The sequence below is a fragment of the Triturus cristatus genome, chromosome 1_2, assembly GCF_964204655.1.
Source record: "Triturus cristatus chromosome 1_2, aTriCri1.1, whole genome shotgun sequence".
Classification (NCBI taxonomy): domain Eukaryota; kingdom Metazoa; phylum Chordata; class Amphibia; order Caudata; family Salamandridae; genus Triturus; species Triturus cristatus.
Genome location: NC_140580.1, coordinates 1,006,988,389 through 1,007,011,876, shown reverse-complemented (window position 1 = coordinate 1,007,011,876; position 23,488 = coordinate 1,006,988,389). Strand labels below are relative to the sequence as shown.

The 23,488-nt window shown below is 47.4% G+C and overlaps 1 protein-coding gene across 10 annotated transcripts in view; it reads right to left on the bottom strand.

The window, feature by feature from the left end:
• The window catches only part of EHMT1 (euchromatic histone lysine methyltransferase 1), a 1,124,912-nt gene that overhangs the window by 229,506 nt on the left and 871,918 nt on the right, over window positions 1–23,488 (bottom strand). For all 10 annotated transcript variants that reach the window (XM_085611576.1, XM_085611658.1, XM_085611650.1 and 7 more), the window contains one exon: window positions 10,715–10,859. In XM_085611576.1, coding sequence (XP_085467702.1) covers window positions 10,715–10,859 — 145 coding nt within the window. The remainder of the gene's footprint in view (window positions 1–10,714; window positions 10,860–23,488) is intronic.

Sequence of the window (23,488 nt, the reverse complement as noted above, 5' to 3'; positions counted from 1 at the left end):
CTCTTTTGCCCGGGGCATCAATTAGCTTGGACTCCTAGTCAGGAGGAGGGGCCTCACCTGTGGTCTATGAGTTAGCTCTCTTGCAAACGTTGGAAACCACAAGAGAGTCTAAGGGCAACTGACCTTTGCTGTGAGTGGGGTCAATAGGTGCAGGTTTACACTTTTTTTCCACCCTAGGTGTAATTAATCATGCTCTCACAGGATCTTTGAATATTTCATCTGCGTGCTTTAACATTCCTTTAAGCATTGGCATTGTATGAGTGGCTTTCTGAGTGTAACTTAGGATCTCAAATAGAAAGTCCTCTTCTAATGGCTCCTTAGGCAGTTCCACCCCGTGATATTGAGCACCCCTGTTAAGTAGCTCAATATATCGAATGTTATCAGGTGGTGAGTGTGAGAAAGTGGCTCTGTATATACTGTTCCCTAATAGGTACAGGGTGTACAGAGTCCACAGTCCCCCAGGGGCTGATAGAGGTCAGAGTTAGGTATGACCTTACTCTCAAAAGTGGTAGCTTGGTCGAGCAGTAAGGCAGTACCAGAGGACAGTGTAAAGCATTTATTGTACACACTCAGTCAGCAAATGGTTTCACACACTCAATAACTGAACTCTAGGCCAATGGTTTATATATATAAAATATATGCTTGTTTTATTTTTAGAACCACAGAGGGGATAAAAATATACTTTCTCAGAATGAGAGGTTGAATATAAATACTTTTGCCTTAAGCAATGAATTTTTGTAAGCAGTCACAGTTGGTTGCAATAAACAATCCTATTTCCTAAACATAACAATGCATTGAGCTCAATGGTAAATTCAGGTTATTGGTAATAAATTACTTTTCAGATTACTTTTGGAATTCCAGGTCTGGCTCCTAGATCTAGCCCTGGGTCAGTATTCAGAATCAAGTGATGAAAGTCGACTTAACTGTAATGATTTTTAAATAATATTTAGCTATTTCAAAAGTTAGCACTTAGAAAATATTTCAAAGAAAACATTCAATGGATCTCTATGGCAAGAAATTCAAATTGCAGGTAGAGTACTTTGTCGATACTTTAGTAATCCAGGACTGGGTACCTAGACCCAGGACTGGGGTCCTTATCAAAAACAGGTAAGTAATTACGTTTGCAGAAATTGTCCGATTTTAAAAGAATATTTAAAGTTTGCAGAAATCGACACTTAGAAGAAATTTCACAGAAAAGCAGACAATGGTTTCCTATGGAAGAAAAATGAGTTAGAGGTAAGTATAGTTGTGGACACTTTTCAGAGTCAGGGCTGGGCACCAAGATCCAGCACTGGGAGCTCACCTAGGAGCAGGTGAGTAAATTCGTTTTTGTCACTTGGCTGATTTTTGGTGAATATTTGCAGTTTTGAAAAGTTCACACTTAAAAGATTTTTCAAGAAAAAGCCAGTCAATGTTACCCTATGAGGAAAATGAAGTTGGCGGTTTAAGGGTAAGTACTCGACTGGCAGAGTTGAAATTCTGGGCATAGACTCAGAGGTCCCCCAGTGTCAGGTAGGTACAGTTGGTTCACCCTCAGCGGTTTCAGGACGGCCGGGTGCAGAGAGAGTTAGGCCCAATGTTATCCTATGAGGGATAGGGGGGCCTTGTTTGGTGGCTGCTGTCTGGCAAGCCACGCGGCTGTGGGAGCTGGGCTCCTTGTCACTTACTCAGGGCAAGTGGGGAAGTAGATTAGTGTAGAGAGGGCACTGCCAGGGCCACTCGGGCGGCTGGGTGCAGGGTAATTTTGAGCCTTCGGGAGCTCAATGGAAATCAATGGGAATGCTCCGGTTAGGAAAAAGGCTGCAAGCTCGGGGACGAGGATGCTTCAGGTGCCACCACCACTTCGAGAGGTAAGTTGGGTAGTTGTAGGTTAGGTGGGTACCCCGGGATTGGGCACAGGGGGCCGCAGGGCGCCGCGTGCAGGTGTGCCTTTTGGTGTCGGGAAATCTTACCCTCTGTTGATCGCGGTTGGGGGGGCCCCTGGTTCTGAGGCTGCAGGCTTCTTCAGGAGTGTCGAGGGGGGTCCTTGGGTGCCGGACTCGGGGTCACAGTCGCCGTGGGGTCGCCCTCAGGGTCTTTGTTCACTCCGGCACTGGCCAGGCTTGGCTGGTGCAGAGTGGGCTGGGTTCGCGGTTCCGGGCTGCTGCCAGGGGTTAGAATTAGGTTTCAGAGTAGAGCCTCTACTCATGGGAGTCCCAGGGAATCAGAGTTCAAAGGTAGCCAGGTCCTCCGGGGTTTTTGAGGTTGCTGGCCACAAGAGATGCCGCGCTGGAGCAGGAGCAGGTTCGAGGGTCGACAGGCCGGTAGGGCTGGGGCAAAAGCAGTTGGTGTCTTCCTCTTTTTAGCAGCTGCAGGGCAGGTCTTTGTTCTTCTTGCTCTTCTTGTAGTTTCGAATCTGGGATCTGTCGAAGGAAGGTTCAGGGTGCCCCTAAATACTAGATTTAGGGGCGTTACAGGTAGGTGAAGGCCAGGGACCAATGGGTCCTTGTCCTGGGGTGGGTACACCCCCTATCCTGCCTCTCTCCTGTGGGAGGGGGGCAGTAGCCTAATCCTGATAGGGTAGGGCTCCCCATCTTCAAGATGGCGATAGCCCGGAGATGTGCTTCACCTCGCCTCCCCCACCTGAGGGGTGGGGTGGGCAGGCTGGCACATTCCCTGTCCTTGTATGGGGTTTCCGGCCAAGCTTCCCTCCAGAGTGGGGGGTTGCAGAGGCCTGGGGAATCTCCAAGAGGCGGCATGCCTTTGAAGCTTCCCTTGGCTCATCCTGGGGGAGGAGATTTATCACCTCACCCAGGACGTGCATTGTTGCAGGCCCGAGAGAGCAGGGGCTCTCCCACCCAGGGGTCCAGCAACGTGTCTGCTGTGTGGCAGCCTGGGCAGCCTCAGAGCAGACGTGGATTGTAGGTTAGCTGTAAGGGGGCATCTCTAAGATGCCCTCTGGGGTGCTTAGTACATTAAATCCCACACTGGCATCAGTGCGGGTTTAATGTGCTGAGAAGTTTGATACCAAACTTCCCAGCCTTCAGTGTTGCCAGCATGGTGCTGTGGAGCTCGTGTTTGACGAGCTCTCAGCACCATGTACTCGTAAAGGGCAGCACTGTACTTACAGTGCCCAGGAATGGACCTGGGTACTGTAGGGGCACAGGGCTCCTGCTCCTGTGCCCACACCATAGGAATAAGGCACCCAGCCAGAGGGGTGGCTGACATATGCCTTGGCAGTGTAGGTGATGGGCATGGCACACAGAGATGTGTGCCATGTCGACTCTTTGTTTTGTCCTGCACCCAGACACTCAGCCTGCAAAGGCAGTGTGTGTGTGTAAAGGCACAGGGTCTCTAAGGATGGCAAAATGAGTGCTGCAGCCCTTAGAGGCCTTCCCTGGTCACAAGGCCCTGGGTACCTAGGGTACCATTTACTAGGGGCTGACATGTGGCCAGGGTTTGCCAATTGGGAGTTTGTATTTTAGGGAAGGAACACAGGCCCTGGGCACCTGATTGGCAGGCGCCCAGGGCACAGCAAGGAAAAGTGCATCAGCTATTAGGCAAAAAGGGGGCGGGGGTTACTGCAACAGAAACCCACTTTCTCACACAAGCCCCCCCCCCAGCCCAAAGGCCAGGAGACTTCTGCCAAAGCTGGGAGAGTCTACCTAGTCTTTCAGGCGAGGAAGAGTTGGGGAAGTGGTTTGAAAGTTGCAAGACCTACTCTGCCTTACATCCTTCTGCCTAGGTCAGTCCCTTTGGGGAGCAGGCCTGTCTTATTAGTTTCAGGACCTAACTCCCAAGGCTCCTCTCCTTGTCTTTTACTGTCCTTGTCCCATCTTTCTATTTTGGGTTTAGAGGTGTATACCTCGGTAGTTTCTAACTTAGCCAGGGCTAGGCCTAGCTTACCCACAGAGGCTACCCACAGCTTGAGCAACCCCACCATGACCAATAAGGTCAGGGGCCCTGACTTGCTATTTGGCAGGGGGTTAGGCCACCATGCCAAGGTTAGGGCTGCCATGAAGGCTAACACCCAGCAGAGGCTGCTGACAGCTGTCAGTGCCCAGAACCACACCTTTAGCTCCTGACTGGCAAGTGAGGGAGCTATTTTATACTTCTCTTTGGGTCCTGGCTGTTGGTCTGTTTGAGGATAGGGGGTCCCTACTCTTGGTAGGGAACACCCCTTCTCCACCCTTTGTTCTGCCACCTGAGGAGCCACTAATTCAGGCTGGACAGTTGCCTGACTAGTCAGGTCTTGTTGTTGGCTAGGGGGGCTTTACCAGTGCCATTGTGGGAGTTTTCCCTTACTGGGATAGAATCTCCCTGGCTCTCTGGAACTGTGGCTAACAGTTGCCCCCCTTTCCTACCCTGTTTCTTCTCACTCTTTTGGGACTCAGCTGCACTGACTGCAGGTTGAGCCCCCACAGGTTCTTTGGGCGAGGCCTGGCATTGGGCCAGCACCCCTCTTTGTCTCAGTTCCACATCTAAGTGATCATTCCCCAAGAGACAATCAAGGGGGAGGTTTTTACTGACTATCACTTTTCTCCATCTAAGGGACCCAGCTGTGGCTAGGGGCACTATAGCCACAGGCCTAACAGTGACTCCCCCTGGGAAAGTTCTTACCCTTCTTGTTTCCCCTGGGACATATTGGTGTGGGAATACCAACCTGTCATGTACCACAGTGTGACTGGCACAGGTATCTCTCAGGGCAGTGACTGGGATTCCATTCACCAGTAGGTTGTGGAAGTGTCTACTTCCTTCTGGGATCTCCAGCTTGCTTCTTGGGCCCATTCCCCAGTTGAAAGCTAGGAGGACTTCCTCATCTGAGGACCCTCCCTCCCAAGCTACACTGGCAACCCCTGGGGCTACACTAGTCACCCCTGGAGCTGTACTAGGAACCTTATTTTTAGGACAGCTAGATTCCTGGGTGTGGTGTCCAGCCTTCTGACAGTTGAAACACCATATTCTGTTGCGATCCCAATTCTTACCTTGGTACCCTGGTTTAGTTTGTGAGGTGTCTTTGGGCCCACCCTCCTGGTCAGGTTTTTGGGGGGCTACCTGGGACTCCTTTTTTTATCCACAAGGGGTTCACTCTCTTTCTTCTGGGGAGGCTTTGGGACCCCTTGGTTTTGGTCCCTTCCAGTGGGCGTCCTAGTCACCCTAGTCTTGACCCAGTGGTCTGCTTTTTTTCCCAATTCTTGGGGGGATTTTAGACCTAAGTCTACAAAATGCTGATGCAACTTTTCATTTGTGCAGTTACTCAAAATATGTTCCTTCATGAATAAATTGTACAATCCAGTAAAATCCTGCACACCATGTCCAGCTAACCAACCATCCAGTGTCTTCACTGAGAAATCTACAAAATCAATCCAGGACTGGGTCTGGGTTTTGTGAGCCCCCCTGAATCTAATTCTATACTCCTCAGTTGTGAATCCAAATCCCTCAATCAGAGCTTTCTTCATGAGATCATAGGATCCTGCTTCTGGCCCAGAGAGGGTCAGAAGCCTGTCTCTGCAGTTACCAGAGAACAGTTCCCACATGAGTGCCCCCCAGAGAGGTTTATTTACTTTCCTGATATCACAAGCCCTCTCAAAGGCTGTGAACCATTTGGTGATATCATCACCTTCCTCAAATTTAGGGACAATCCCTTTGGGGATTTTAGGGTCATAAGTTTCTTCCCTATCCTTGTTTTTATTATTGCTGCCACCATTGATGGGTGCTAAACCCATCTCTCTCCTTTCTTTTTCTAGAGCCAGGAGCCTGGACTCTAGATCTAATCTTTTGGCCAGCCTCACAAGGCTGTCCTCTTCACTGGGGGGTCCCCCAGTGTTGTCTCTGGGACCAGAGCCACCTGTGTAGTCTCTAGGTGCCCAGATGCTAATTCTTGAGTTGGAGGGTATGGGTGCCATCTCCTCCCTAGGGAATAGTATGGGGAGGTTGTTGTCCACCTCCCCTGTTTCCCTTTCCTCATCTGACTGGTCATCACCATGTTCAGATGGGTGGTCCTTAGCATACTCAGCCAGGAGCTCCTGGAGCCCTTGTTTGGTTGGATGCAGACCCATTTGTAAATTTTTGAGTTTACATAAGGACCTCAATTCCTTGAAAGACAAGTGTAAGTAAGGTGTGAGGTCGAGCTCCTCCACCAGGTCCATGTTATTATTATCACTAATAGCTGGGTTTGTTTGAGACATTCTAACCTGACAGTTCTAACCCTCTACCCTGACTATAGTGACTTTTATTTTTCTAAAATTCTAATGGGACTTAAGCAAGGCCCTAGCAAGACTTTTAGTAATTTTGGAAAAACCAATCAGAATTCTAAAGGCAATTTTTAAGAGTTCTGTCGTGTGATCAGATGGTAACCAAGTAGTCCAACAAATGCAAGTTTGTATCCCACCGCTGATCCACCAATGTGAGAAAGTGGCTCTGTATATACTGTTCCCTAATAGGTACAGGGTGTACAGAGTCCACAGTCCTCCAGGGGCTGATAGAGGTCAGAGTTGGGTATGACCTTACTCTCAAAAGTGGTAGCTTGGTCGAGCAGTAAGGCAGTACCAGAGGACAGTGTAAAGCATTTATTGTACACACTCAGTCAGCAAATGGTTTCACACACTCAATAACTGAACTCTAGGCCAATGGTTTATATATATAAAATATATGCTTGTTTTATTTTTAGAACCACAGAGGGGATAAAAATATACTTTCTCAGAATGAGAGGTTGAATATAAATACTTTTGCCTTAAGCAATGAATTTTTGTAAGCAGTCACAGTTGGTTGCAATAAACAATCCTATTTCCTAAACATAACAATGCATTGAGCTCAATGGTAAATTCAGGTTATTGGTAATAAATTACTTTTCAGATTACTTTTGGAATTCCAGGTCTGGCTCCTAGATCTAGCCCTGGGTCAGTATTCAGAATCAAGTGATGAAAGTCGACTTAATTACTGTAATGATTTTTAAATATTATTTAGCCATTTCAAAAGTTAGCACTTAGAAAATATTTCAAAGAAAACATTCAATGGATCTCTATGGCAAGAAATTCAAATTGCAGGTAGAGTACTTTGTCGATACTTTAGTAATCCAGGACTGGGTACCTAGACCCAGGACTGGGGTCCTTATCAAAAACAGGTAAGTAATTACGTTTGCAGAAATTGTCCGATTTTAAAAGAATATTTAAAGTTTGCAGAAATCGACACTTAGAAGAAATTTCACAGAAAAGCAGACAATGGTTTCCTATGGAAGAAAAATGAGTTAGAGGTAAGTATAGTTGTGGACACTTTTCAGAGTCAGGGCTGGGCACCAAGATCCAGCACTGGGAGCTCACCTAGGAGCAGGTGAGTAAATTCGTTTTTGTCACTTGGCTGATTTTTGGTGAATATTTGCAGTTTTGAAAAGTTCACACTTAAAAGATTTTTCAAGAAAAAGCCAGTCAATGTTACCCTATGAGGAAAATGAAGTTGGCGGTTTAAGGGTAAGTACTCGACTGGCAGAGTTGAAATTCTGGGCATAGACTAAGGGGTCCCCCAGTGTCAGGTAGGTACAGTTGGTTCACCCTCAGCGGTTTCAGGACGGACGGGTGCAGAGAGAGTTAGGCCCAATGTTATCCTATGAGGGATAGGGGGGCCTTGTTTGGTGGCTGCTGTCTGGCAAGCCACGCGGCTGTGGGAGCTGGGCTCCTTGTCACTTACTCAGGGCAAGTGGGGAAGTAGATTAGTATAGAGAGGGCACTGCCAGGGCCACTCGGGCGGCTGGGTGCAGGGTGCTTTTGAGCCTTCGGGAGCTCAATGGAAATCAATGGGAATGCTCCGGTTAGGAAAAAGGCTGCAAGCTCGGGGACGAGGATGCTTCAGGTGCCACCACCACTTCGAGAGGTAAGTTGGGTAGTTGTAGGTTAGGTGGGTACCCCGGGATTGGGCACAGGGGGCCGCAAGGCGCCGCGTGCAGGGGTGCCTTTTGGTGTCGGGAAATCTTACCCTCTGTTGATCGCGGTTGGGGGGGCCCCTGGTTCTGAGGCTGCAGGCTTCTTCAGGAGTGTCGAGGGGGGTCCTTGGGTGCCGGACTCGGGGTCACAGTCGCCGTGGGGTTGCCCTCAGGGTCTTTGTTCACTCCGGCACTGGCCAGACTTGGCTGGTGCAGAGTGGGCTGGGTTCGCGGTTCCGGGCTGCTGCCAGGGGTTAGAATTAGGTTTCAGAGTAGAGCCTCTACTCATGGGAGTCCCAGGGAATCAGAGTTCAAAGGTAGCCAGGTCCTCCGGGGTTTTTGAGGTTGCTGGCCACAAGAGATGCCGAGCAGGAGGAGGTTCGAGGGTCGACAGGCCGGTAGGGCTGGGGCCAAAGCAGTTGGTGTCTTCCTCTTTTTAGCAGCTGCAGGGCAGGTCTTTGTTCTTCTTGCTCTTCTTGTAGTTTCGAATCTGGGATCTGTCGAAGGAAGGTTCAGGGTGCCCCTAAATACTAGATTTAGGGGCGTTACAGGTAGGTGAAGGCCAGGGACCAATGGGTCCTTGTCCTGGGGTGGGTACACCCCCTATCCTGCTTCTCTCCTGTGGGAGGGGGGCAGTAGCCTAATCCTGATAGGGTAGGGCTCCCCATCTTCAAGATGGCGATAGCCCGGAGATGTGCTTCACCTCGCCTCCCCCACCTGAGGGGTGGGGTGGGCAGGCTGGCACATTCCCTGTCCTTGTATGGGGTTTCCGGCCAAGCTTCCCTCCAGAGTGGGGGGTTGCAGAGGCCTGGGGAATCTCCAAGAGGCGGCATGCCTTTGAAGCTTCCCTTGGCTCATCCTGGGGGAGGAGATTTATCACCTCACCCAGGACGTGCATTGTTGCAGGCCCGGGAGAGCAGGGGCTCTCCCACCAAGGGGTCCAGCAACGTGTCTGCTGTGTGGCAGCCTGGGCAGCCTCAGAGCAGACGTGGATTGTAGGTTAGCTGTAAGGGGGCATCTCTAAGATGCCCTCTGGGGTGCTTAGTACATTAAATCCCACACTGGCATCAGTGTGGGTTTAATGTGCTGAGAAGTTAGATACCAAACTTCCCAGCCTTCAGTGTTGCCAGCATGGTGCTGTGGAGCTCGTGTTTGACGAGCTCTCAGCACCATGTACTCGTAAAGGGCAGCACTGTACTTACAGTGCCCAGGAATGGACCTGGGTACTGTAGGGGCACAGGGCTCCTGCTCCTGTGCCCACACCATAGGAATAAGGCACCCAGCCAGAGGGGTGGCTGACATATGCCTTGGCAGTGAAGGTGATGGGCATGGCACACAGAGATGTGTGCCATGTCGACTCTTTGTTTTGTCCTGCACCCAGACACTCAGCCTGCAAAGGCAGTGTGTGTGTGTAAGGGCACAGGGTCTCTAAGGATGGCACAATGAGTGCTGCAGCCCTTAGAGGCCTTCCCTGGTCACAAGGCCCTGGGTACCATTTACTAGGGGCTGACATGTGGCCAGGGTTTGCCAATTGGGAGTTTGTATTTTAGGGAAGGAACACAGGCCCTGGGCACCTGATTGGCAGGCGCCCAGGGCACAGCAAGGAAAAGTGCATCAGCTATTAGGCAAAAAGGAGGCGGGGGTTACTGCAACAGAAACCCACTTTCTCACAGTGAGTGTCTGGGCGGATATAGATCAGGGTCATTATCCGTGCTTGGGTCAGTTTGATAATCCTCCCAGGGGTCAGTGTCCTGTGACCTATCGTGATCCTCATCCCCATCCCGACATCCCGTGGGTCAGGTGATAGTGGTGGTGAATTTGTGGGTGTAATGAGTATGTTCGGATTATTAGGGGAAGGAGGTGGAATGTAAGGTGGAGAAGGGAAGTTCTGGACGGCCTGATCAAGGTTTGCTGAGGTTTTGGACTGGGTGGTGGTGAGGGACTGTGTCCAATGGGTTGCAGTGACTTCGCGCCAGGTACGATGGGAGGAGCTGTGGCACTCAGTGATGGTGTGCTGGGCATCGGAGATGGTGAAGTGTACAATGACATGGTCAGTCCAGGTAAGTTCTGTGGTGTAGCTGAATTAGATTCTGTTGCTGGAAGCAAAATTGGGGTAGAGTGTGTGTCAGGACTTGTGCGTTGGTCTGGTGACCAGTTGGACGAGGCCTATGTTGTTCAGGTGCTCCAGGAGGGCGTTATTAAAGCCAAATAGTTTTGCATTTCCAATGCTCGTCTTCTAATGGAACAGATGGCCTTTTTGACAGTAACATTTAGTAGGTGCTGGGAGACCAATACTTTCAATATCAATATATATTTAGGTGCCAAGCTGTGCTGAGCAATCCAAAAATAGTTACTAGTTTTTAGTTATGTTACATTTCATATACTGTCCTTGAGCTCCATGTGCCCTCGTGAAACACTTATGACATTACAATCTCAGTACTGCTGCAGTTCCCAGTTCATCCTACTACTGATCTGCAAACAAAGCAGAAGGCCAAACATGTAATAGAAAGTATTACACTTATAATGTTTGGGGCTGTTGTCATGTCACTGTGATGAAAGTAACAAATAAAATATGCAAATGATTCTAACTTCAAATATAGACGCTCAACCCACTTCTCACCTCATGTAACAGTGCTAATCACCTTAACTAAAAGCCCTTAATGCTTTTCTGCCCTCTCATGAGACTTGCTGCATAGGTGGGGATGAAAAGAAGCCAATGTAGGGAAAATGACATCACTTCAAAATTTAGAGGAGGAGGGTCATTATAATGCAAGACATGGGTTCTCCACATAGTGTAGAAAGAGGAGGTCGCCTCCTTACCTGCAAGTGTGTAATATTTCGATCCACGTTCATTGGTGACGTTACACAGTTCTGCGACACATATTTATAGTCAGTAGGGTTCAGCTCCTCATCCACACCATTGATGCACGGGATTGGTATTCGTTCATAACCACGACCAATGTCTCTGTAACATGTAACGAGAGAATGGCTACTTAAGCCTTTGTATTTATATCAGCATTGGTGCTCACAAAGCAAGTGCATTCTAGTTGCAGGTTTCCCCAGACCTCATTTAAACAAAATTCAAGTCTTTCTCAAATATAACTGGCACACAAGGATACAGACAATATAGAAAAGCAGGATACTGCATCTAAACAGGCGCCTACATCACAGTGTCAATCAATCTCACATCATAAGGTGTGCATAGAAAAATAATTGCATTAGTGCGAAACATTGCATCAGGGCTATCTCTAACACAATTAAGAGGCTGTGTTTAAATAAAAAAAGTATCTATATTCACAGTGCTAAAATTAAACACTATTACAAGCTGCACTCAATATATACATGCACAATCAGCAGTCAAAAATACCGGATACAGAAAACAAGCAACTTTCTTCTAACACATGGAATTTTCGAGTTTGCAGCATATTTCAATTGACTTTCAGAGGTATTACTTATCAATTCACGGTCTGACCACTTCATGTAGCCAAGAATGTGATACTGTTTAGAAATAGGTGGGCTAACCCAATTGAAGATACAACGTCGGGGGGGGCTTTCTCCAACCTTAACTAGGACATCACACACTTTCCCTGCTCATGCAAAAAAAGTTACCATGGTAAGGAGCAACATGAATATAACTCTCTGCAGCTCTTCAGGCAACTAAGTGAGTGATTGAAAGAACCACCAGTGCCATCATGTAAGAAGCTGGGTTTCTGTTGCAGTAACCCCCCCCCCCCACACTTTTTGCCAGACTACTGATGCACTTCGACATGATATATCCTGGGTCCCGGCCAATCTGGTTTCCAGGGCCTGTGTTTTTTCCCCAAAACTGTACCTTGTACAATCAATTGGCACTCTCTGGCCACAGGTCAGCCCCTGGTAAATGGTCCCACAGGTACCCGGGGCACTGTGGTCAGGGAAGGCCTCTAAGGGCTGCACACCCTTACAAGTCCTCTACCTTTACACTCACACACTGCTTTGCAGGCTTCGTGTTTTGGTGCAGATCAAATTGAAGAGTCGACATGGCACCCACAACCCCCTGCCCTGGCATAGATCAGTCACCCCTCTAGCTGGGTGCACTATACCAGTGGTGAGGGTAAAGGTGCATGAGCCCTGTACCCCTAAAGTGTCTAAGTCCATTCTTAGACATTGTAAGTGCAGTGCTGGCCATTCAGAGTATATGGTGCTGGGAGTTTGTCATTACGAACTCCACAGCACCATAATGGCTACACTGAAAACTGAGAAGTTTGATATCAAACCTCTCAGCACATTAAACCCACACTGATGCCAGTGTGGGATTTAATCAAAAATGCACACAGGGGGCATCTTAGAGATGCCCCCTGAAAAACGACCAGCCTCTGGTGGGTTCCCTGACTGGTACACACCTGCCTGCCACCACAAGACATTTTTCTGGACCCCTAGAGTGGGAGCCTTCGCTCCCTGAGCCCAGAAACAAATCCTCTCCTGGACTAAGGTGTTCACACCTCCCCCAGGCCAGGAAGAGCCATCTGTGGCAGGGGAGCTTCAAAGGCCTGGCAGCCTTTGTAATGCGACCTTCAGCCTCTCCTGCTATCAGGAGCAGGCCCCCTTCCTGTCTCCCCTACTTTGCGGTGGGAAGACAGGTGGGAAAAATTAGCCAGCCCATGTGTCCCCACCTCTGCCAACCCCACCCCTCAGGTGGGGGAGGCGAGGTGTAGCCCACTTTTCAGTGCCTGCTATCTTACAGATGGCAGGCACTCCCCAATCAGGATAAGGGATTGTGCTCACTCCCCCACATGCGGTGAGCACACCCAGGGTGTAGTCACCCTAATGCCAGTAGCCTATTGGCTACTGACCCCCTACCTCTCCAAGTGGTGGTCACACCCAGAAGACCTTCGTCCCCGAGCCTGCAGTGTGTTTGCAAATCTGAGACTCCCCCTATTGAAAGCTACGGGGCACCGGACGTCAAAACAGCACTCTGCACCCGGCCGCCCCAGTGCCGTTGAGAATGCACCTTTTGGGCTGGCCTAAGCCCCCATTTGTCCTGAGCTTAAGTACAGGAGCTTTGCTCTCACAACCCACTGACCTGCATGTCAGCAGCCACCAACCGGAGGTCCCCTATCCCTCACTGGATAACATTGGGCCTCAACACTCTGCAGCAAGACGCCCTAGTGCCGCTGAGGGTGTAACAAGAGTGCATCCTTGACCTTGGGGGACCCCTGAGTCTAGCCCCAGAATACCAACTCTCACAAAGTACTTACCTGTTAACCGATAACACTATTTTCCTCCATAGAATAACATTGAGTGGTTTTCTATGAAAAGTTTCAAAGTGTGGAGCTGGAAAACCTAAGAAATCCTTTAAAAATTTTACTGAATATCGAAAACGCTTTTACTCACCTGTTTACGGGAAATGTCCCAGTGCAGTATCCAGGTAAACTGCACTGTCTAAGATAAGTAATCTGCACAGTAATCTACTTGTCATTTTACAAGAACAATTGGTCTGAGGTTCAGTCTTTGAGTGTGTGAATTCATTTGATGACTGAGTGTGTACAACAAATGCTTAACACTGTCCTCTGATAAAGCCTTACTGCTTGACCACACTACCCCACATATAGAGTGAGGTGCTAACTATTTTACCTCTGCCTTCCTTTTGGGCTCCACACTATACCTCACTTTGGTATAGTATATACACAGCCAGCTTCCTACACATCATTACAAAATTAATAAAAGGTACAGTTAATGCTTTATATAGACCATACAAACAGAGGTGAAAATACTTGAGAAGAGGGCCATTAAGCACACTTATGTCTATGGTAATAATACACCGGACTGTAATTTTCTGCGCAATTCTTTTTACTTGGGTATTACCGAAGCACCTGCATTCTCTGGAAGCTCTGGTCAATAACATCAATTTATCAAGTTGAATGAAACATATCTGCCTAAGATAATGGTTTTACCTTCAGAAACTAGAGGGAGTTGATCTAATGAATAAGGAAGTCCTGAGTTTCAACAAATTGTCAAGGGCTGGTCACAAAAAGTCGTATTGCGTAAAGATGGGGAAGAGATTAAATTATTCAATATTTTTGGACAAGTGCTTGATTTCTGTGGGAGAAAAGCAATAAAATATGTGATTAAAAAAACTGGCGTAACATTGACTTAACAGAACCTAGCATAGAACGGCCATTTAACTGACTTGAGAGATCAAAATAAATAATCTCTCAAGTACCAAAAAACCAAACTAAAGTCAGACCACCGTCAAAAATGTTGGTTGGTTAATTATTGAGTGGTCACCCCACACTACCTCCCTTAGAAGAAACGGACGCCTTGCTATACTGAGAGTTAAGTGCAGAAAGGGTTGTACTTGGCTCAGTTATGCACAGCTTAAGTAGGATGGGTCCAAGGACACCAGCAGCACAGGACCTCAACAACCACAGCTGAGACCCAATACCACATTGTGCCTCCCGAGTTAACCCCCAGAGCCCCCAAGAGAGAAGTGGAGAAAGAGATAATATCTTTGCCCTCAACAGAGAGCTAGAGAAAGAGAGGACATCTTTGAAGAAAGAAAAACTATTTCACTTCCACAGGAGTACCTGTCTAGGTTGCAAAAGAGCATGCATACATGTATGTGGATGCAGTGGATATTTTGGAATGGTTCTTGTGTTTTGAGATCACCTGTAGGTTATAGGCTTTAAATGGTGTGACTAAGGTAGCCAGTTAAATGAGTCGCTTGCCCATAGAAGGCAGCGCAGTCTTTGGGAGAATGCCTGTAGGTGACCAAATGATCTTTGAATGAATGAAGATAGCTGTGATCAGACAGTTTGGGATGAAGCAAGTGCAGTTATTTCAGAGAATGAAATATAGCAAGTGAGTGGATGGTGTTGTGTTTGAGATGTTGATTCATGGTGTATTGCATGACTGGAATGAGGGGTTGAAAGGGATGGTGGCAAAGTGACTCAAGAAAGCGGTTCTACCCCACCTAGGCAATACCTCTGACTTGGCATAGAAGGTTCCAGAGAAACATGAAGTGTTTACTAAAAGATGAACAAATTATGCAGCAGCATGGATTTGAGCTAAAGAGAGAGAGAGGAACTCACAACAGACTAGTTCCAAACCGGGAGGTTAAGGACCAGGGTAATTCCCACAAGTCTAAGAGAGAACACAAGCAGAAAGGGAATTGGGGTCCAGGTCAGGAACACAAGAAGGGAGGACAGAAAGGTGCTTCCTAACCCAAAGAGACTTCGTGTTATAAGAGTCACAACACAAGACATTACAAAAGGGACTGTCAATTGGAAGACCATGTATAGGCTTAATTAATTGCAGTAAGTGTGTTTACTGTGGGTGAAGGGATCCAAGAAGCTATTGTGAAAGGGAGGAAGGATAGTGCACTGAGGGCTACAGTAACGTACAGGACTATGGTTGATGTAGGGGCAAGGGAGAAGCAAAGTGCTGGATTTCTCTTGGTCAATGACTTGACTGTCCCTCACTAGCAGTCTATATGGCTTGGACCATGTTCACTCTCTCAATCAGAGCCCAAGCTGTACATTAGTCTGAGGAACAGACTGGGGCCATCCCAGACTTGCTGACACCACAGCAAGGTAGTGAGCGGATCAGGGTATACTCTGGGAAGTTCCATCCCCCCTACTCCAAGGGGAGAAAAAGATGAGAGATCCTGTTGATTGAACCTGAAATACCTTGAAACAACAAGAGACGAGAGGTGTTTGGCAAAACAGGAAAAGTCTGTTTAATTAAATATTGTGGCCGGGAGATCAGTTAGAGGCATAGGGTCTGAGGACTCTTCAATTTACAATCGATCTGTGGCTCTCTTAAATCTAGTTGATCATAGGCAATAAAATGTTTCCAGCGATCCTTGTATAGTGAGGAATCTAAGTTGCTGCCTTTGGAGTCAAACAATTGTGTAATAGATAATATAGGTGGGCCTTGTAAGAAAGTGGCTCTGTATATACTGAACCAAAGTAACGTTCAGTGTGCACAGAGTCCACAGTCCCCAGAGGTTTGGCAGAGGCTAAAGTTAGATATAACCTTACTCTCTAAAGTGGTAGCTTGGTCGAGCAGTAAGGCAGTATCAGAGGACAGTGTAAAGCATTTGTTGTACACACCCAGTCAGCAAATAGTCTCACACACTCAATAACTGAACTATAGGACAAATGTTTTGTATATAAAAATATATAGTTTTATTTTAGAACCAACAATAGGTATCAAAATACTTTCTCAGAATAAAATGCTGCAGTTGTATACTTTCAGTAAGCAATAGACTTTTAAATGAAATAGTTACAATTGTTGCAATAGGCAACACAATTCAAACACAATTATAACATTGAGCTCAATGGGAGTTTAAGTAAATGCAATTTCAATTACTTTGCCTATGATTTTCTTACTCAGGGTTGGATCCTGGATTCAACCCTGGTACATTTAATGTAAACAGTTGAAATCGACACTTTCTGGTAAAAACCAGGCAATTTTATCCTATAGAGGAAAATCAAGTTATCGGTAAGTACGGTTGTAATTACTTTTCAGGGTCAGTGCTGGGCACCAAGATCCAGCACTGGGATCTCTCCTGATAACAGGCGAGTAATTTCGTTTTCGTTGTTCAGCTGATTTTTAGTGAATATTTTAAAGTTTCAAAACTCGACACAGAAGAATTTCCAAGTGAAACCAGTCAATGTTACCCTATGGAGAAAAAGTGAGTTATCGGCTTTCAGGTAAGTACTCGACTGGCAGAGTTAATGTTCTGGGCATAGACTCAGGGGTCTCCCAGGGTCAGGTAGGTACAGATGTTACACCCTCAGCGGAACAGGGGCACCTGGGTGCAGAGAGAGTTAGGCCCAATGTTAACCTATGGCGGCCAGGGGGCCTTAGGTTGGTGTCTGCTAGCAGGCAGGCAACGCGGCTGTGGGAGCGGGGCTCCTAGTCAGTCACTCACTCAGGGCAAGTGGGGAAGAAAAATAGGATAAAGGTTGCACTCCCAGGGGCACTCGGGCGGCTGGGTGCACGGTGCTTTTGAGCAGTTGGGCGCTCAATGTATTTCAATGGAGAAGCTACCAGATGAACAAGGGCTGCAAGCTCGGGGACGGAGATTCTTCAGGTGCGTCCACCACTTCGAGAGGTAAGTTGGGAAGCTGTAGGTTAGGTAGGCACCCAGGAGTTGGGCACAGGGGGCCGCAGGGCGCCGGGTGCAGGGGTGCCTTTTGGCGTCAGGAAATCTTACCCTCTTCTGGTCGCGGTTGGAGGGGTCCCTGGTTCTGAGGCTGCAGGCGTCGCCTGGAGCGTCGAGGAGGGTCCTTGGGTGCTGGATTATTGGTCACAGTCGCCAGGGGGACGTCCTCGGGGTCTTTGTTCACTCAGGCACAGGCCGGGCTTGGCGGGTGCAGAGTGTGCAGGAGTCGCGGTTCCTGGCTGGCACCAGGGGTTTGTTAATTGCTTTGAGCAGAACCACTGCTCGTGTGAGTCCCAGTCTTTTAGAGTCACAAGGCAGTCAGGTCCTCCGGGGTTTTTGAGGTTGCTGACCACTGGAGACGCCGGGGTTTAGCAGGAGCAGGTTCGAGTGTCAACAGGCTTGTAGGGCTGAGGCCAAGTCAGTTGTTGTCTTCCTCTTGTTAGCAGCTGCACGGCAGGTCTTCTTCCTTCTTGTTCTTCTTGCTTGTTTCGACTTCGGGATCTGAGGAAGGAAGGTTCAGGGTGCCCCTAAATACTAAATTTAGGGGCGTTACAGGTAGGTAGAGGTCAGGGACCAATGAGGCCCTTCCCTGGGGTGGGTACACCCCTTTTCCTGCCACTCTCCAGTGGGAGGGGGGCAGGAGCCTAGTTCGGATTGGGCAGGGCTCCCCATCTTCAAGAAGGCGAGAGCCCGGAGATGTGCTTCACCTCGCCTCGGGGTTGGCAGAGGCTGGCACATCCCCTTTCCTCACATGGGCTTTCCCGCCAGAGTGGGGGCTAGAACCGGTGGGGACCAGTTGCTGAGTACAGCAAGTGGTCTGGGGAGGCACACAAAGGCGGCATGCCTTTGAAGCTTCCCCCTGCCCATCTGGGGGAGGAGACCTAGAAACTCGCCCAGGACGTGCATTGTTGCAGGCCCAGGAGAGCGGATTGCTCTTTACCCAGGGGTCCAGCAACATGTCTGCTGGGTGGCAGCCTAGGCAGTCTCTCAGACAGGACGTGGGTTGTAGTTTAGGTTCAGGGGGCAACTCTAAGCTGCTCTGTCGTGCATTTTACATTAAATCCCACACTAGCATCAGTGAGGGTTTAATGTGCTGAGAAGTTTGATACCAAACTTCTCAGTCTTCAGTGTAGACATCATGGTGCTGTGGAGTTCGTGTTGACGACCTCCCAGCACCATATACTCTTAATGGCAGCACTGCACTTACAGTGCCCAGGAATGGCCCTGGTTACTGTAGGGGTACAGGACCCATGCACCTGTACCCTCACCATTGGCATAGTGCACCCAGCTAGACGGGTGACTGAGGTATGCCAGGGCAGTGTGTTTGTGGGCATAGCACACAGGAATGTGTGCCATGTCGACTCTGTTTTGTTCTGCACCAAGACACTCAGCCTGCAAAGGCAGTGTGTGTGTGCAGGGGCGGCTGGTGCTAAGGGGTGAGATGGGCGTCGCCCTGCCAGTTGGGAGGATTAAAAAATGCAATTTGAAACACCAAGCAGCCAACAATAAATTGAGCTGGCTGCTCGGTGAATAAACATGTTTAAATCTGGGTATTTTCTTTGAGGGGGCGGGGGAGGGTGGCCCTTGGCTCTGCTGTGCATGCTTTTCTGGCTGGGCGAAGATTTCTTCGACCTTCAGCCAGAAAGCATGCGCAATAGGCGCGCTCTATTTTGCACTGCCAGAATAGGGTTTGATTTTGGGCGTTATTCACACGGCCCAGGGAGGAGTCAGAAACCCTCCATTCATTTCAATGGCTGGGGGCGGGGCAGTCCGGTTAAAAAAGTGTAGGCTGGGGGAGTGCCAGTCACTTCTGTCTCTTCCTTCCCGTTGCTTATTTTTTAAATGATTGGTGGGCTGGGGGAGGAGTCAAAATCCAGCACTTTCCAGTTCCGGCTTCCACCTTTGCCATGCTGTCTGCAGACACGAGGAGCCCGGGCCCCGGGCGCGAGAACGTTCCATAGGTGAGTTGGTTTAAAAATGAAAAAAGAAGATTTTCAAATTGCAGACACGACGTGCAACGGGAGCGCCCCTGTTGAATTCGATATTAGAAATAATATACGGCGTGTGCAAATAAGAAAACTGTGTATAAAGCGCGTGTACGCAGTGCGGTGTGTTCAGTCTGATGACACAAGACGGTCAACCATCGGTGTACCTACTCTGTTCAGAAGTTTGTCCCTTCGTGGAGGTGGCTGAGACGGAATCGGTCTACATCTGAGCTAAATATGATAGTGGGACTAATCTATATTAAATATAGCGCTTCGAAGTCGTTGCTAAGCATTGTAAACAGCAGGTGTTACTATTGGCAGATTTAACGGTAGAAGAATAAAGGGCAGAAATAAACTAGTAAATCCTGATGTCAAATCCAGTCGTCCAGTATTAAATGCAGGCGCGCAACACCCATTGGACTCGAAGGGCTTCAGCCCCCCCCCCGTCGTGTGTGGCAGCCCGGGATTAGACAGCTTCCCGGGCAGCCACACAGCCGCACTGGAGCACTTCGCAGGTCTTTAAAAGACCATTTGCATGTTAATGAGGCCTTGCTGTTGTTTCACCCCTTCTACGAGCCCCTGCAGCTCCATTCTGCCTATTGCTCACCCCTTCTAAGAGCCCCTGCAGCTCCACTCTGCCTATTGCTTAAAGTTTCAGCCCCCCCCCCGAAATTTTTTCTTAGCCCCCCCCCCCCCTCGAAATTTGACTCTAGTTGCGCCTCTGATTAAATGGTTCCTTTAACATGATTTGCGCAAACATGGTTTGGGTAATGGACTATATATGTTGCTATGGGGAAAACAGGGCATGCTACAGGTAAATTCAAAGTAGCATTTAGACCTGAAAAGCATCATCGGCTAGGGCCAATATGCGACTGCAAACATCAGAAAAATGATCCACAGGGAAGCGCAGAGCCCCATACACTAGCAAAAGGGTCTTGTATCCATTTGCAAATGGTCAAGTGAAACTTAACCAGGGAAATGATCCATGTAACTATAGACTTACAGACGAGGAGTTCTTGAACGAGCTCCATCATGCAGCAAAGTCCAGTGCAATGGGGGTTGAAGTAGCGCGCAGGAACCTTAGCGCGCAGTATATTTACTTAACTGCACTTAGCAGGAAAAAACACTCTAAATACCGCCGCGGATGGGACAAGGTAACGAGCCGCTCTGATCCGTAATACAATAAAAGCCTTCGAGAGTAATGACTAATTGGGACATAACTGGGATGTGAGCGGGAAAAATCTACTGAAAAGCTGAGCTCCAGTAGCTGTGCCTTAAACTTACCTGCATATAGCATAATTCCTTCTGAGCAATACCGAGGCCACAATACGTGTGTGCAGTGAGATGTTATATTACTACACCCAACCCTCTCTGCTCAGTCTGTACTGTGTAATTGTATGTGGCGTCTACGACTCTGAGCAGTGAGAATCTGGAGTCTGGTGCGTCTTTGAAAGGGAACCAGTGCCGTCATGTCTATCAGTCGTTTTTAAGTGGCACTCACAGCACTGCTCAGGCCATTGTATATAAGGTTTGCCATATTCCAGGTGCATTAGTACAGTGGCTGTGAATACGTGATTTGTCAACTACTTTGACTAGTATTGAAAAATCAAGTTGGATTATTATCGTAGTTAGGATTTGTGATAACACATTGTATAAACAAAGAGGAAGTCCAAGGCATATCCGCAACACCACCAACCAGTCATCTACAGTGTGGCAGAAAGGGGCGCATTGTGGGGCTACAGTGCCCTATTGTATTGTAGCATTTGTATAGTAAGTACTTAATAACTCAGTGTGGAGTGCAAAAGCTCATATCCACATGAATAGCAAGCTACACTGTGTAGAAAGTGTGTTTGGAAGGATATTTTTTTGGGTATTGAGACTATGTGGGAAGTGTTTTATGTCGTGCATGATATCCTGTACAGTGCAGTGATCATGGTATGGGACGCAGCGCCTGGCGGTGTGATGGGTAATGCTATGGGAGAAAGGAGATAGGTCAATTATAGTTGTAATAAGGACAAAAACATAAATGCAGCTAAACAGTACCAGCCTAGACATCGGGTCAGTGGAATACTAATTGAGTGTACGCTAAAAAACAGGGAATATTCAGAGAAGGCCCAGTAATGCTTATGGTAGCACATGCCAAGCAGAGATGTTGTCAAATGAATAGAAGGATGCCAAAAGGGCAGAATAAGAATTGATGACATGAGCATTAACCATGCACATTAACCTTGCACAAGATAGAAATACTGCCTTCTGGTGATAAAATAAATGCCATGAATGAGTAAGTAAGTGGAAGTGCAATTAAGACAGTCAACTTGAGTAGAAACTACACATATATTTGAAAGGTTCCGAATCAACCAATTGCAGCTAGGCCACAGGAAGGCAATATTTTGAGCAAGGGTTTACATCCCAAGCCCTCTCTATCTCCTGAAGGCTCTTCAATTCAGAAACCCTATTTCAAAGTCTTTAAATCACTCCTTGCGTCAGCCTTGTAATTCTCAGCTTTTTTTTATTGGTAACAAAAAGAAAAAGATCGAGAAGTTGCAAGACACGAGCACTCTTGTAACGCACATGACTCAACATGCATATGATTTGTCTATGTGGCTATGATGAATTTGATTTGTTTACTTGGGATAAATTGGATGAGGATTTGGGGTTGAGGGCTGACAGCATTATTGCAATAATACTGAAGCCGAATGAGGAGCAGGTCCTGCACACGTACACATATAAAATAGAGTGCAAATATACTTCAGCCCCAGACAGACTTCAAGTGCTACTTAAATCCTTCGGTCCAAAATCCCTTCCTGGAAAAAGCAAGAAGCTTAGAAACATGCAGACACCACTGATCATGTTTAGCCAGAAATGAAGAACAATGTCATTATACCTAAGAAGGCCCTAGATTGATCAGTAAGGAGAGCCCTTGTAGATCTGCTCCTGCTAAGGCTTTTATTCTCCAACTGCTCTTTATCTGTTTGAGGGAGGGGGGGGGGGTGTGTGTGTGTGTGTGTGTGTGTGTGTGTGTGTGTGTGTGTGTGTGTGTGTGTGTGTGTGTGTGTGTGTGTGTGTGTGTGTGTGTGTGTGTGTGTGTGTGTGTGTGTGTGTGTGTGTGTGTGTGTGTGTGTGTGTGTGTGTGTGTGGGTTTGTGTTACTATCCTTGTGGGGACTTGGGTGTGATAACACACTCACGCTGTGGGGACTTGATTGCACTGTGGGGACCTGAACCCAGGTCCCCACAAGGCAATGTCTTCTAAATGATAAAGAATGACTTCAGGAACATATGTGCCGATTTTTACAACATTTTAAAAAATTGCCTTGTGGGGACCTGTGTTTCATTAAGTGTGTTTATATTTTTGCTCAGCTCTGCCCCTGTAGACAGGAGGTGGTACTGCAGTCTTAAACACACTTTGCATTTAAACACACTTTGCTCACCAGAAACAGTCTAGCAGCAGAAAGGATAGACATTTCAAAGTAAAAGCTGCATAGTCCTATGTTTATCCAAATATTTTTCATTCAAATTAACATTTTCTCTATTTATTAATATAAAACTTTATTGCCATGAAGCTATTGAATTTAGACTATTTGGGCCTAAATATTTTAGTGGTTTTATAGGAATACTATAAGTAATTTGGGTCAGTTTCGAATCCCAGATTACTTTATTATTGACATTTGATCCTTACCTGCAATTAAAGAATGAAGGTGTAATACAATGAGATACAATATAAACTGATTTGTTTGCTTTTGGCAAGTAACCTATGGGCATCAATGGCAATTGTTAGTTTAATGCTTATACCAAAAATGCAGAGCATTTATATTGCTTTGCCGTTGTTTAAATATTACTATGCAACAAGGAATATGTTCTTTTAGATGATGGCTAGATGAGTGCGAGAATAGCGTTGTTTCGTGGTAAAGGCTACATTCTCTCAGGCAGCTAACTGAAGCAATGTTATGCCCACCTTGCAGTAGCCTTGAAGCACTTTGGATGAGATAAATAGGGGGAGACAATTAGTGATGTCGTGAATCACTGCTTTAGCAACTAAAGCAGGATTGGGGTTCTTTTGGGCCTTCTATGTCTGCAACTGGCAGACAAATGTTCATAATTATCGCAAAAAAGGAATATAGGGTTAATTAAGGAGCAAGCAGGAGCACTGAATAGCGAAAGGTGCGCAAAGAGAAGAGAGAAATCAGGAAGGAATACTGAATGAAAGGAAGGGTGAAAGGAAGGATGGATGGATGGATGAGTGGGTGAGTAGATGGATGAGTGGGTGGGTGATGGATGAGTGGGTGAAAGGATGAGAAAAAGGATAGGTGGAGGGACAGATGGAAAAATAAAAGGATGGGTGGATAAATTGATTGATGGGTGAGTAAATGAATAGGTGGATGGATAGATGAAAGGATGGCAGAGTAAAGGGATGGATGGATGGATAGTTTGATGGACAGGTAAACAATGGGAAAGTAAAG